This window comes from Gopherus evgoodei, chromosome 6, assembly GCF_007399415.2.
Source record: "Gopherus evgoodei ecotype Sinaloan lineage chromosome 6, rGopEvg1_v1.p, whole genome shotgun sequence".
Lineage (NCBI taxonomy): Eukaryota > Metazoa > Chordata > Testudines > Testudinidae > Gopherus > Gopherus evgoodei.
This window is the reverse complement of record NC_044327.1, coordinates 55571607-55584816: the sequence shown is the minus strand read 5'-3', so window position 1 is coordinate 55584816 and position 13210 is coordinate 55571607. Positions and strand designations below refer to the sequence as shown.

The following is a 13210-nucleotide window of genomic DNA, read 5'->3' as shown; positions in this document are numbered from 1 at the left end:
CATAAACAGATTGTTAAGGGTTAATGTCTCTTGTACCTGTAAAGGATTACAAGCAGGGAACTGGACACCTGACCAGAAGACCAATCAGAAGACAAGATACTTTTAAATTTGGGTGGAGGGAAGTTTTTGTGTGTGTTCTTTGTCCGTTGTGTGTTCTTCTCTCGGAGGGTCTGAGAGAGACCAGACATTACTACAGGCTCTCAAAGTTTCTTTTCAAATAGTAAGTAAAAATAGGCAGTTTAGGCTTTTTGATTGTTTTACTCTATTTGCAATTGTGGATCTGGCTGGTTAACTTTTATATGTGTAGTTGCTGGGAATATTTTGATTTGTATTAGTACGGGGGGGAAAGTCTCTTCCTGGTGTCTGTAAGCTATAGAACTCTGTAATATTTACATCTTGAAGTTACAGAGATAATTCTTTACTTTTTCCTTTCTTTTATTAAAAGATTTCTTTTTTTAGAGAACCTGATTGATATTTCCCCCCTTGTTTCCCTTGTGTTATTCCAGGGGATTGGGATAACTCACCAGGACGGGTGTGGGGGAGACAGGAGGGGGAGAGATAGAATCTCTTTGTTTTCCTTGAATCTGTTTGCCTCTTTGTGGAAGGGAAGGGAGATGCTTCTCTGTATGGTGATTTAAGAGGTTGGATCAGTATCTCTCAGGATAGCCCAGGGAGGGAAATTCTGGGAGGGGGAAAGGTGGGGGAATGGTTTATTTCTCCTTGTTTTAAGGTTCTTGGGGTCCCCAGGGAAGGTTGGGGAGGTCAGAGTGCCCCAAAACACTATTTTTTTGGGTGGTGGCAGCGCTATCAGATCTAAGCTGGTAATTAAGCTTAGAGGATTCAGGTGCTAGTATCTCATTTTCTGAACTCTAAGGTTCAGATCTGAGAAGGAATGCTATGAGAACCAGTCAACAGTTAACTAGAGTATTTGAGACACTGATTGTTTTGCTATACTTCAAACAGGATAACTCTGCTTGGTAACTGTTGTTAAGTGTTGACTTTTTAATGCCCATTGCCATACACCCTGTACAATCCCTCTGGAACCCACACGGTTACTCAAAATGTAGATCAGTGCCGAATTAAGCCTCCAGTTAGCATTGTGAGATTTACAATACCTAGATGGACTTGACCCTATTGAAATCCTTCTGATACACACCTAGTCTTTCCTCATTTTCTGATTTTGTATGGGATTCTCCTGCAGATCGTATAGCACCTTCTGTTTTTGTCACCATCTGACTCTATTTTCATCTTACTGCAACTCAAAATTTATTCAGTTTTCAGACCACTGCTGCACATTGAGCAATCTGTGATGAAACTTAGATCATTTTACTTCAGTTTCATATTACTTGAAGTAATATTTGAATCCACCTGTGTGTGTCTGAGTGGTTTAAGTACCTTGTATTTTAATTTTTATAACATAAACTTCACTAAGGGCCTGAGTTTCCTCTTACAGTGGCGACAATCAGTAGTAATTCCAGTGAAGTCAATGAAGTTATATCAGCCTAAACTTGCTGTGAAAGGAGAATCGGGTCTTAACAGCTTAAGCAGAGTTTACCATGTTTGGCGATGTTATGCCACAGAGATGGACAGGATTCCAGCTGTCTATGCAAACACACACCACATGCTTGGTTAATAACCTCACTATCCAGGAATGAATTTAGATCCACTTGGGCATCCTAGACCACAGATGGCCACATCACCTCCACTTTTCAGGGACAATTTCTTCTGATAAGAGATGAGGAAAAGTTTAAATAAAGCAAGAGAACTGCACTGCATGCATTTCCTTTTATCTACATATCAAACAGCACCCACCATAACTCTGTTGCGGTGGGACCAGCAGGCCTGATAAGAATAACTCCATCACTTACCTCAAAAGTAGCTCTGTGTTAGTTTACTTATTTTATTTAGTTTATTTTCTTTTGATTTAGAACAAGTAAGTGCCCACCCACAGGCTTTTAGCACCTACTAATTATTATACAAAACTCAATATGTGCTTCAATCAGCTCACCCCTACAAGCAAATAGCAGTTCATAATCAAATGCTAACACCCCTTTATATCAACCTATCCCACAATTCCTTCACCCCCTTCAAAGCCCAGACAAAAATAAAGGGCCTTGTAGTGACTATTCCAGTATTCATACCTGATATGCCAGAGTGAAATCTCAGCACATTTGGAAAAAAAAAAAGTCGCAACATCTCTAAGATATGATGGAAAGATGGGTACTGTAAATAGGAAGGTCTCTGCTTGTGTATGAGCAGGCTTTCTTAGACAAGGCCTTTTTTATTGCTAACTGTTGTTATAATTATTTACTCCTAACGCACTAGTTGCCGATATACAGTACAAAGTGTTGACAGTTAGTCTTAGTAAAACTCTTTTTACCATTACAGCAAGAAAGGAATTTCAAAGATGAGTGAAACTTTGCTTGGACACTGCACTTAGTCTTGGCTTGTACAAAGTTGTGTGAAAAATATTTTCTCTTGCTATTTTGGTGTGTTTCTTCATTCGGGATCATTTTCCCCACGAACTATGACGCTTTTATCAAGATCATGCTGTAGTAACGTAACCATTATCACAAACTCCACACAGTTAGTCATCATGTGAATTGCCATCTGGATAGACCTTTAATGCTATGTAACTCCTATCCCTGGAGTAGATTTCAGATTTTTGCCAGTACAAAACTCCGTTTTCTTCATTTAACAGTGAATGGCAAAATAGTCATAAAAATGTAAAAATATATACTGTACATCCCAAATAATTAACAGAACATATGCGCAGACCAAAATCTCCCCTACATCTGCTCTCCTCAAATCAGACCAAGTAGGAATTCAGAAGTTAAGGACTTGACGCAGGAACCACTTGGTGAAATTCAAGTACTACAGGTTGTCAAAGAACAGTTGATCACAGTGGTTCCTTCTAGTCTTAACAATCTATTAATTCAGGGCACATAGCAGCTTTCAGGATGTGCTCAGCAAACTTCATCATTACTCCCTAGGGGTCTGAACATGCTTTCACTGAAGACAATGTTAAAACTCCTACTGATTTCAATGGTACAGGATCACATGCTAAATGAGAAACCTTCAGGAATCTCCACTACATGAGCACAAAAATATATGCCTATTTTTAGCTAGTAGAGATCAATTCCTAATATCCAAATCTCAACTATGCAAACCCACATTGGTGCCCAGGGCAGGAAAGCTTAGCAGCAGTATGAACCCTCCCAATCTTCTCAGCCAGGGGTGCAAGGTGGGAAGTTCTGTGCATCCTCCCTGGACACTTTCCCTTAAAACCCAATTATGTCAGCAAAATTGCTCTATAAAATTGCCAGCCAAGGCACAAGGAGCTGTTGCACACTCCACCTTTGACTTATTTTAGCCTGTAACTGAAATAATTTTGCACAGTAAGCAAATAGAAGTCAGCCAGGTTGAGAGGGATCCTGAATACACAAAGCAGGAGAGGAGGCAAAAGATGTCCCCTTTGTAGAGAACCCCTTTCTTGTCCTATGTTCTGGGAATTACTGAAAGCAGATGTGAGCAGTAAGATTTTTTGCCATTATATGAACTGAAGTGTCCCCCCGTAATGGGACACGAATCTTTTCACACATAGCTGTCTCTAGTTTTCTCTCTTACACAGTGGCACAGAAATAATTATTAAAACATAAAAATATTTTCAAACAATATATCTGAAAACAGAATTCTTCTTAGCAGTTCTGTTATGGGCCATGTTTTGTGTTGCCTTACAAGAATTGATGACATCACAAACCACTAAAATAGAGTGGGAGATGCATTCTTTCTGCCTTTTAAAAGTGTGTCAAGCCATCAGCAGTTGAAGGGAAAACACCTAATACTGAATTCAGTTCTTCACAGGTAATTTCAAGTATTTTGATTTATAATGTAAATGCATTTGGTATTTAAGTCTGTACATAAATTCTGTTAATCAATTGGGATTTTACAAAAACCCTTTGCCATTCACATTAAAGAGTGGGTAAAACACATACATAGACCAAATTCTGCTCTCAGCTACTCAGCTATCCACACTAACTCGACAACAATGGAATTAGCACACTGTAAATTCAGAGTAAATGAGAGCAAAATCTGGCCCACAAAGTGTGAGGATAGATGTACAGTGATCCAACAATCACATATAATAAACAAAAAGATCTATTCTTTACTGAGATACGTAGCAATTTTGGTTGAAAAGCTTGTTCCTTTAAGACTCATACATTGTCCTAGTATAACGAATTGTAATTCCTACACTATTTTTTCACAAGGACCAATAACAACAACAACATTCTGTGGAGAAAACAATAAAATGCACTCAAAATTAAAATATTTTTAGAGAAATGGGTTAAAAATGAAATATATAAGGATTTAAAAAGTAATTATTGGAATGTAAAAATTTACACTTACCTATACAATCCCCATTTGCATCTTGCTTATATCCCATGTTGCACTCACATCGGTAACTGGAAATTGTTGGTATGCAGCGTCCATTTAAGCAGAGATTGGGGTGGTGTTTACATATATCTATTGTCTGATTGAGGATTGCTGAAACAGATTACAGAAGATGAGACAGTTGAATCAGAATGTGAAATAGGCATGCATAACATAATCTGTAATTATTTTACACTATTTTTTAAACAAATCAATGAGTTTTGGTATTTTTTAAAGTTTAAAAAGGAGTATTTCCAAGAACTATTGATAGGACAGTAAGATAGCAAAGACATAAATTAAAATCAGAAAAAAATTAAACAAATGGCCTTGGTTATGATATACTGTTTACATTGAATGTCTGATGAGAGAGGAATCATTGGATTTGGATCCAGGTAATTCATTACTATGACTTTTTTATTTATGGTGTATTTATCCTAATATTCCATGCACAGTTTTGTACTATGTCCCTGATCCTGCAACACTTGCAGAAGGTAATAGTAACGGATTATTGTTCATCCTGGGCCTTCGGCCAAAGCAGTAATTTTTTGAGGGATGGGACAATTCCACGTTTGGAAGAAAAGGAAGGAAAGATTTCCTCTAGCAGTACCTTTCAAAAGTACTGGTGGCTCGGTGGTTTGGAATGCTAGAAATACCGACTGCAATGGATTGGTGGACAGTATGCAAGTAAGATATCCAAAGCTGCTTGATAAAACAGGTCTACAGTGTATCATATGGCTGTTACTACCATACAGATTTTCTATGTACCGGCAACACATGATAGCATGGTATAAAGGTTTTAGCATCATGAATTTGTGATGACTGCTTTATTCACAAGTTGCAATGAGGAAGATGTGCAGGTCATCCTGAATGAGTGCTTTTACATTACACCATGCCATTACATATTTTGTATATGCTCTACATGTTCCAGAAAAACTATATTAGGAATGTTTAAGGTACTTTTAAAAACATCTTTGGAATTATTTCTTCTATCTCTCTCTCTGTAAAGCTTTAATCACCCTAAGTCCAACTCTGCAAGTCTGAGCAGGAGAGAAAAATGAAAACTAATAAATGTAAAATGCCTCCAAAAATAACTTAATGGGTTTTCTATATATAAAAATATAGAAGGGGGAGGGCTTTAAAAACTGACATCTCAGACCCTCCAGGGTCCAGAAGCAAATGTTAGGTCCCCACTGGGAGGCTGGAAATCTCCTCTTTCTCATGGAATGAAACTTCCTCTTCTACCCCTGAAGGGTAGCAGGATTATAGATCTTATGACTGTGAACAAAATAAAGTTTTTATTTATTTAAAAAAAAATAAACGGTTTCAAGTCAGACTCACTTTAAGGTCAGAAAGGACCATTGTGATCATCTAGTCTGACCTCCTGCACACTGCAGGCCACAGAACCTCACCCACACCTGAAATAGACTCCTATCTCTGGCTGAGTTACTGAAGACTTCATATCATGGTTTTTAGACTTCAAGTTACAGAGAATTCATCATTTACACCAGTTTAAACCGGCAAGTGACTGTGCCTCATGGTGCAGAGGAAGGCAACCCCCCCCAGGGTCTCAGCCAATTTGACCTGGGGAAAAATTCCATCCCAACCGCTAATATAGTGATCAGCTACATGTGGGCAAGACCCATCAGGCAGATAGATACCTGGGAAATAATTTTCTGTGGTAAATCACAGCCCTCCCCATCTAGTGTCCCATCTCCTGTAGTTGGGGATTCTGAGGACTTAAACTGATTCAGGAAGGTGAAATTTAGGGGACAATTTTCTGGCAAGTTTTTTTTTAAATCCTGGGTAGCTGATGCAACTCATGGGTTTGGAGTGTTAGAAGCCCCAAGTAGAGGGAATAGTGGCTAGATGATCCAGAAATGTGAATGATAAATATATCACACTACTGTATAATTTATAACATGTATATTACTTCAATTTATATTTTACCAAATATGCAGATGTAATACCGGCAAATCCCAGTTGCCGGCAGGCAGGCTCAAACCTAGGGCCTCTGAAGCTAAAGGCATGAGCCTCTACTGCACAAGCTAAAAGCCATATGTCTCTCAGCAAAGGCTGCAGAACAGACTCATTAATCTCTCTAAATGGTCTCGGTGCCACTAGATGGGACAGAATAACATACCCAGAAGGTGTGTGGGTTACATAGATAATGAACAGCTATAGTATAGACGCTTGAGGTTAAAGCCACTGCAGGCATACAACTTAATAAGAAGTTCATTGAGTAAAAGATGAAAATAATTGGTAAGCAGAAGGATTGTAAAAAATAGAGGTAGTTACAGTGCATGAAGGACTGATAACAAAGCTAATCTCTGTAACCCAAATAAAGAAATATTGAACATGTATGTATTGTGATCTTTGTTGGGGAAAAAGGGACTTAAACTCTCTACAAAGTTCACTGTCATGAAAGAATACAAAATGTCTTATATGCAATTGCATTAGTAAGGATGTGTATTCAGAGAGATGTTCTCATTTTCAGAATAAGCCTAAGAAACACAAGCAAGAAGCAATAAAGTTATGAACTCATTAATCGAAAACAGAGGGAAACAATTAAAAAAAAACACCAAGGAAACATACTCAGTCCAGTAATGATTGCACCATTTCCAGTGGGACTCTGGCCACCAGTCCCAACACCTGCTCCTCCTACACCAGGGGATAAGCCATTGCCACCTGGAATGGGAATAAATCCAGTTCCTCCTGGGCCATAGCTATTCCCATTTCCACCAGGAAGGAATCCATTGCCTCCTGGTCCACCAGGTCTGGAACCACCTCCTACAGGAACTCCATCTATGCAAAGTCTGTGGTATTCATCTACAAAAAAGAACACACAGAGACACATGCAGTAAAAGAGTCTTGCCTAATTCACTGTGTAAAGAAGGTGCTGAAATACAGAACTCTGTATAATAAGAAAAAATAAAGTACCAACGGCTCATTCTGGAATTTACTGTCTTCTCTCTTCTATGCCTATGTTTATGAGGCATTCACAACAGGTGTTACTTAATGAATACCATGTACAATAATACTAGGACATGTTATAATTTACTCCTAGCTGTTTGGTGTTGCATTTGGCAGGGAATGTATAAAAAAGTATGTTAATCCCTGTCCTGCAGATAGCGTAGGTAAAATGAAAACACATTTACGCCACTGATGTGGAAAGTTGCTATGTGAGTGTCAGGCTGAGAGATTATTCATGTCATGTACATTGCCAGTTCAAAGAAACATGAAATCTATAGAAAAAGAGAGCAGCTGTTCCTTTACATTGTAATGAACTATGGATCCTCAGACTCATTTTCTCTTTGAGCTTGACTACAAAAATCTTCCTCAGTTCACAAGAATTACTTCCAGTGTCAACAAAATGAGGTTACAGAAACTGGTCCTAAGTAATAATGGATCAGAAAAAATGGTTCACAGACGGAAACATCCATATTGAAAACATAAGAATGAATAATAACATGATTCCTAAATTTTTTTTAAGCTTTGATTTTAAGGTAGGTTAAAATGTTTCCAGCAACCTCTGTCATAACTGGAATTGGCACCAAAAACCACTCACCAGAGCCTCTCACAGGACACACCTCAGGAACAGATCCAATGGCCCAGCATCGACCAGATTCACAACAGCACTGCATTTTGGTAAACCTATTCGGAAGTTCTTGTGCACAACGACCATTCACCAAGCTGGAGAAACACGTGCCTGCCCTTTGATCTGGACGTTAATTAAAAAAACAAACTAATATGAACCGTCCTTTAGAAATTTGCCCCAGTGATTGCAAACACTAGGAGTAATAGCAAGAAAAGCAATTGAAAAGTTGTATAAAAACAAATTTAAATACAGTCAGACAAAGTTTATTAACAACTGGTTTATTGCAATGCCATAATGTTTCAGTGACACTAATCTTGCATTAATCCAAAATGCTGCTACCAAACTCATCCTCCTCTACTTCCACTTTAGCCATGGGAAACCCCTCAAGTCCCTTCACAGACTCCTCAAGGAAACGATCACATATTTAATCTCTATTAGCCAGAACATGGTGCAGGTATCCTGGAATATAGGGAAGAGTAAGAAACCCTGATTCTCCTCTATACATACCCAAACAAACCTGTGCAGCCTCCTCAGATCTTTGCTCTGGGCACTCAGAAGTAGGCAAATATTGTATGGTTGCTGTTCCTCCCCTCAGTATGCTGGCCAGGAAGTAGTAATTTACTACTTTTTGGAGCTTCCAAGGCATAATTTCCTCCCTGTGCTGCTCCCAGGGCAACACATTTACATGCTGTCCCTTACAAAGGGGGTATTGTAGATGCACAATCTAGCCCAACATAAAGCCTGTGCACACCCTACACCCTTACTTGACAAGTAGAGCCATTGAACTGGAACTAACAACAGAGTACGGTAGTACTCAAATTGGCTAAAGGGAAGCAGGACTGGACCAAAGATAAATGTTTGTCATCAAAATTAGTGACAAAATTACCAAAAATTGCATAAAATATCTTACATTGCAATTATACTATCAATAAATGGTATATACTATATGTTTCAACAGTGCAATAAATCTTTTGATTTTTAGGTTTGTTAAATAACATATCTGAAATCAAATCACTTTGGATTAATAACATTAGACTCTGCTAAATTTTTCCAGATCAATTTTTTTAGGTGCTAAACTGAACTGACCAATTTGTACTATTTTTTGCCCATACAGCTACTTTGGCCTGAAGAATATAATTCAGAACATTTAAGACGAGTTTTCAAAACTACGCGTCTAAATTACACGTGCAAATGATGTGTCAAACCTTCCTTGCTCTACTCACAACAAAAGTTCCACTGACTAACTACAAATGTGCATAAATTTTCTAGAACTGGCTTGACACAGGGGCTGGTAATTGTGTATGAGAAAAACTGTAGTTGTCCGAACAAAAAGAGTAATTGCCTTAAGATTTTAAAAATGTGGCTCTTGATGTTTCTTTCATGATGTAATATATGATATAATACGTAGGGCCAGAATCTACCACTTTTACTGAATAGTACTTTATTCTCTTAGTAGTCTCACCAAAAGCAATAGGACTATTTGCAAAGAAAAAGTATTATTCAGTGTAAGTAATGGCAGCAGAAACAGGCTGTGAATTTTTATCAGACTGTTTTCCAAAGTTCAACATAAACAGGAGCAAAAAAGGTGTAGAAGTGATGGAGGATTACAAACACTGAAATCAAATTTGAGCTTCATGTAAGCATTACAGTGAGGTAACGTTCAGAATGTTAATTTTTACGGCCTAACAGCCTTGACAATGTCATGTTAAATTCACAGGGCCTTTCTAAACACCAAGAACTATTATCAAGATATTCTTTGAGTGTTCAGTTGAACTTTAGGGGCTTTATTCAGTTTTTTTTTTAAATGTAAAGGCTACAGATTTAGCCTCAAATTCGGTTTTAGAATGTTAAAACAAACAAAAACCAATACAGCACTATAAAATATAAAGGTACAAGCCAAAGCAAATATGACATTAAAAATGGCAATTCACGTTTCTTCTAAAAACCCTTCATAATTTTAAGACTACCTCATTCCAACTACTTGGTGGAACAAGTTAAAAAGACTCTTCAGTTCCACACTTATAATCATTAAGCACTTTAAAACTGTATTAACTGTCTAATCTTAAAGACTAGGAGCGTTATGTTGCTTAGTATGAAAGCATAGCTAGAAGGGGCTAGAAGTGGGACAAGAAACAGCACAGGGCCTTGGCAGTGATGACCACAGTCTCTGATAGATCTCAGGAGACTGGAAGTTTCATGGACCAAGCCTATTGCAGAGGTGCTGAAACAATTTGTATAGTGGGAATGCTGGGAGGCACTAAACACAACTGCCAACTCTGTATATGATGGAAAACACTTCAAGCCAGCGGGTATGGCAGAACCCATGCCCTACAGCTGTGTGTGTGGGCATGTGCTTGTTCTCCATAACATACCTCTCTACTGCCTGTTCCTAGGGCACAATCAGGGAAAAAATATTTTGGAGACAAACTGGCTCATTATCCATATTTTACAAGTGAAGCAACTGAGGCACCAGAGGATAAGTGGATTATCTAAAGTCACTCTATCAGTAATGGATTTGAGGACTCCTGGGTCTGCTCAAACTAATAGATGACGTAGCCGTACAAAGACCGGACTCCTAGAAATACACTTTCCTATGTGTTTTATTCCTATCTAAGCCAAAGAATTAATATTTCATGCAACAAATGTAATGTCAGCAGCTTTCTCATGTAGTGAAGTTTTACTTAGTACACTGCACCTGGCTGTTGAAGCACCATTCAGGCTTCTCTTAAACAATCTAATTTTGGCAGAATGCTTTCTTTGACATAATATGAACTCTAATTAACAATTTAAGAGCCAAATAATTTTTCCAGAATAAAAAAGAATAAGATAAGGTATCCTCTGTTTACTTGATAAGCTGTGTTAGTAAGTTGTCTTCATAGAGAAAGTGCAGTTGTTGCAGATGGATGTCCTATTTTTTTGCATTAGAACTCAAGTCAGAAGGAAATTTTTATAAACACACACACACAATATGCATATGCAGCTCTTATTGGCTTCAGTGGGAATCATATATGTGCTTCTGAAGGTAAAATGTGGACTTCTGTCTATATTTTTATTGAGTTGGGTGGAAACAATATGAAACAAGAGCATTTATTCAGCATGTGACATGCCAATGCTTGTGACACCCCAGTTTCTTCAAAAGCAGTGTGAACTATTTTACTGCCACAGTCTCAACTACTGATTTGTTGCATTACTAAAGTAATTTGGAAGGTTAAGAAGACTAATAGGAATGGCAAAATAGGTATTTGCATAAAAATAACCTAGTATTTTGATTAAAAATAAAATCTAGAAAAATTATTCCAATGGTTTCAAATGTTTATTTTAAATTGACCAAAAAAGGTTAATTCACAGTTATAAGGCTTGTTGTAATAACTGTAAATTTACCCTAATAGTGAAATTGTAAAAAGTGAGTGGAAGTTCATAAAATATCAGAATATAACAATTAACATTGATCAGAAAGGGTGCAAAAGGGAGATTGAATTAGTCCAAACAAAAAGGCCTACTGATATAACTCAAGGGCTGGGTTAAGATCAGGTCTGACAAACAAGAGACATGTGGTACCAGAAATCAATTAACCAAAACTGGTGGACAAAATAATGAGGGGATGGGCTAATCTACCCATCACCTACTTTTGAGATCCTGAAGAAAGAGAGACTTTGGGATGACTGTGAATAAAGTACTGACTGAAACAAGGGGAAGAAGCAAACTCCACCATCATGGCTGCCACCCCCACTGTCTTCTGAGATCCCAGCATCTAGTGCAACACCGTCAGATCTCTTTTTGTCTTAATCTTGAAAGATATCCTGACCAGAGAGGTCAAGAGAGGGACCCAGATGACACTGCCACTTCCACTGGCTTCAACTGAATCCCAGCTGGGATGTAAAACTTTTTCCTCACACGCACATCCTGTGTATGCTTTTCCTTCATCACCTTATTTCTTGTCTTTTCTATCCTTCTACTTTTTCCTTCTGTCACATAAAAATCTAGCTTAACTGGCCAGGACTGTTTTGCAAGACTGCTACTATAAACCTGCAACACGAGAGGCAGATAAGAACAATGCCCAATGCTTGTACAAATTTGCCAGGACTCAGAGTGGCTAATAAGACAGTATGCTACGCCTGGGCTTCTCCAGAAGCAAGATTACACGTGAAAGTCAACATCAGAAACAAGCTGCATAGTTTTAATCGTTGCTGTTCTTTTCTCTCCCCCTTGCGAGTGTTTGTCTTGTTCTGTCTTCTAGGAAATGAGGTTGGGCTTTATCGATAACAGCAACAACAACTCCAGCCCAGTTCAACTAACCTGTTTGCTTTTCCCCCAAACAGGACAGTTATTACTATCTAAGAGACTGTCAAAGAAAGAGTTGCTGGGGAGCTGTACTTATTGGGTTCCGGGATTGGTGGGGAGCTGTAGCGGAGTGATTACCCGCTCCTGCCCTGCGGGGCTTGAAACAGTCCAGGAGAGGGCTGTGGTGAGGCAAGAAGCCTGGGCTGAATGGAGGAAAGTAGGCTCAGCTGGGGCCATGCCCCAATCAGGCCCAGCTGGCCCCTATAAAAGGCTGTGAGAACCAGAGGCCCATGCAGACTCCCTATGCCTGTAGAGGGAGAAGGGCCTGGCTGCAAGGTGCCAAGAAGGGAACCTAGAGTGGAGCAAGGCTGAGGAAAGGCCTAGGGAGCCGGGGAGCTCTGGCCTAGGAAAGCCCCAGGCTGTAGGCCTGGTAAGGCCCATTAGGTACTGGGTGGCAGGGGACAGCCCATGGGTAGGCAGAGGCAGCAGGTCCAAACCCTCTTTGCTGACGTTCAGAGGCTTACATTGCAATCCGCCCTATGGGGACTGGCAGCAGTCGAACACTGAGGCAAAGTGGGGATAGTGGGTGGGGGTTCCCCTGGGACGGGGAGACCCTGAGCCTGTGAGGGGTACTGCCAGGGGGGCAGCACCCAAGACAAGGGCACCAGGGTCCTGGGAGGGCCATGGGGCCACAGGTAAAGCGGATCACCGGCCTGCAGAGGGCGCTCTGGAGCTGGAATGAGCTAATCCCTTGAGTCACCAGCAGGAGGCACTGTGGCGGTGAGGCTAGAGGCTTACAGGAGCACTTCTAAAAACTCTCTCCAGCTAACATGAAATGGAACAAGGGATGTTTTAAAATGAAAGCCATACTTAATACATGATATTTCAAATGCTTGAACTGTT

General features: G+C 39.4%; 1 protein-coding gene across 1 annotated transcript in view; it reads right to left on the bottom strand.

Moving 5' to 3' along the window:
• Positions 1-13210, bottom strand: part of FBN2 (fibrillin 2) — a 275441-nt gene that overhangs the window by 155176 nt on the left and 107055 nt on the right. Inside the window, 3 exon segments of the mRNA XM_030567977.1 lie at positions 4408-4545; positions 7024-7257; positions 7997-8149. Of these exon segments, the coding sequence (XP_030423837.1) occupies positions 4408-4545; positions 7024-7257; positions 7997-8149 (525 nt within the window).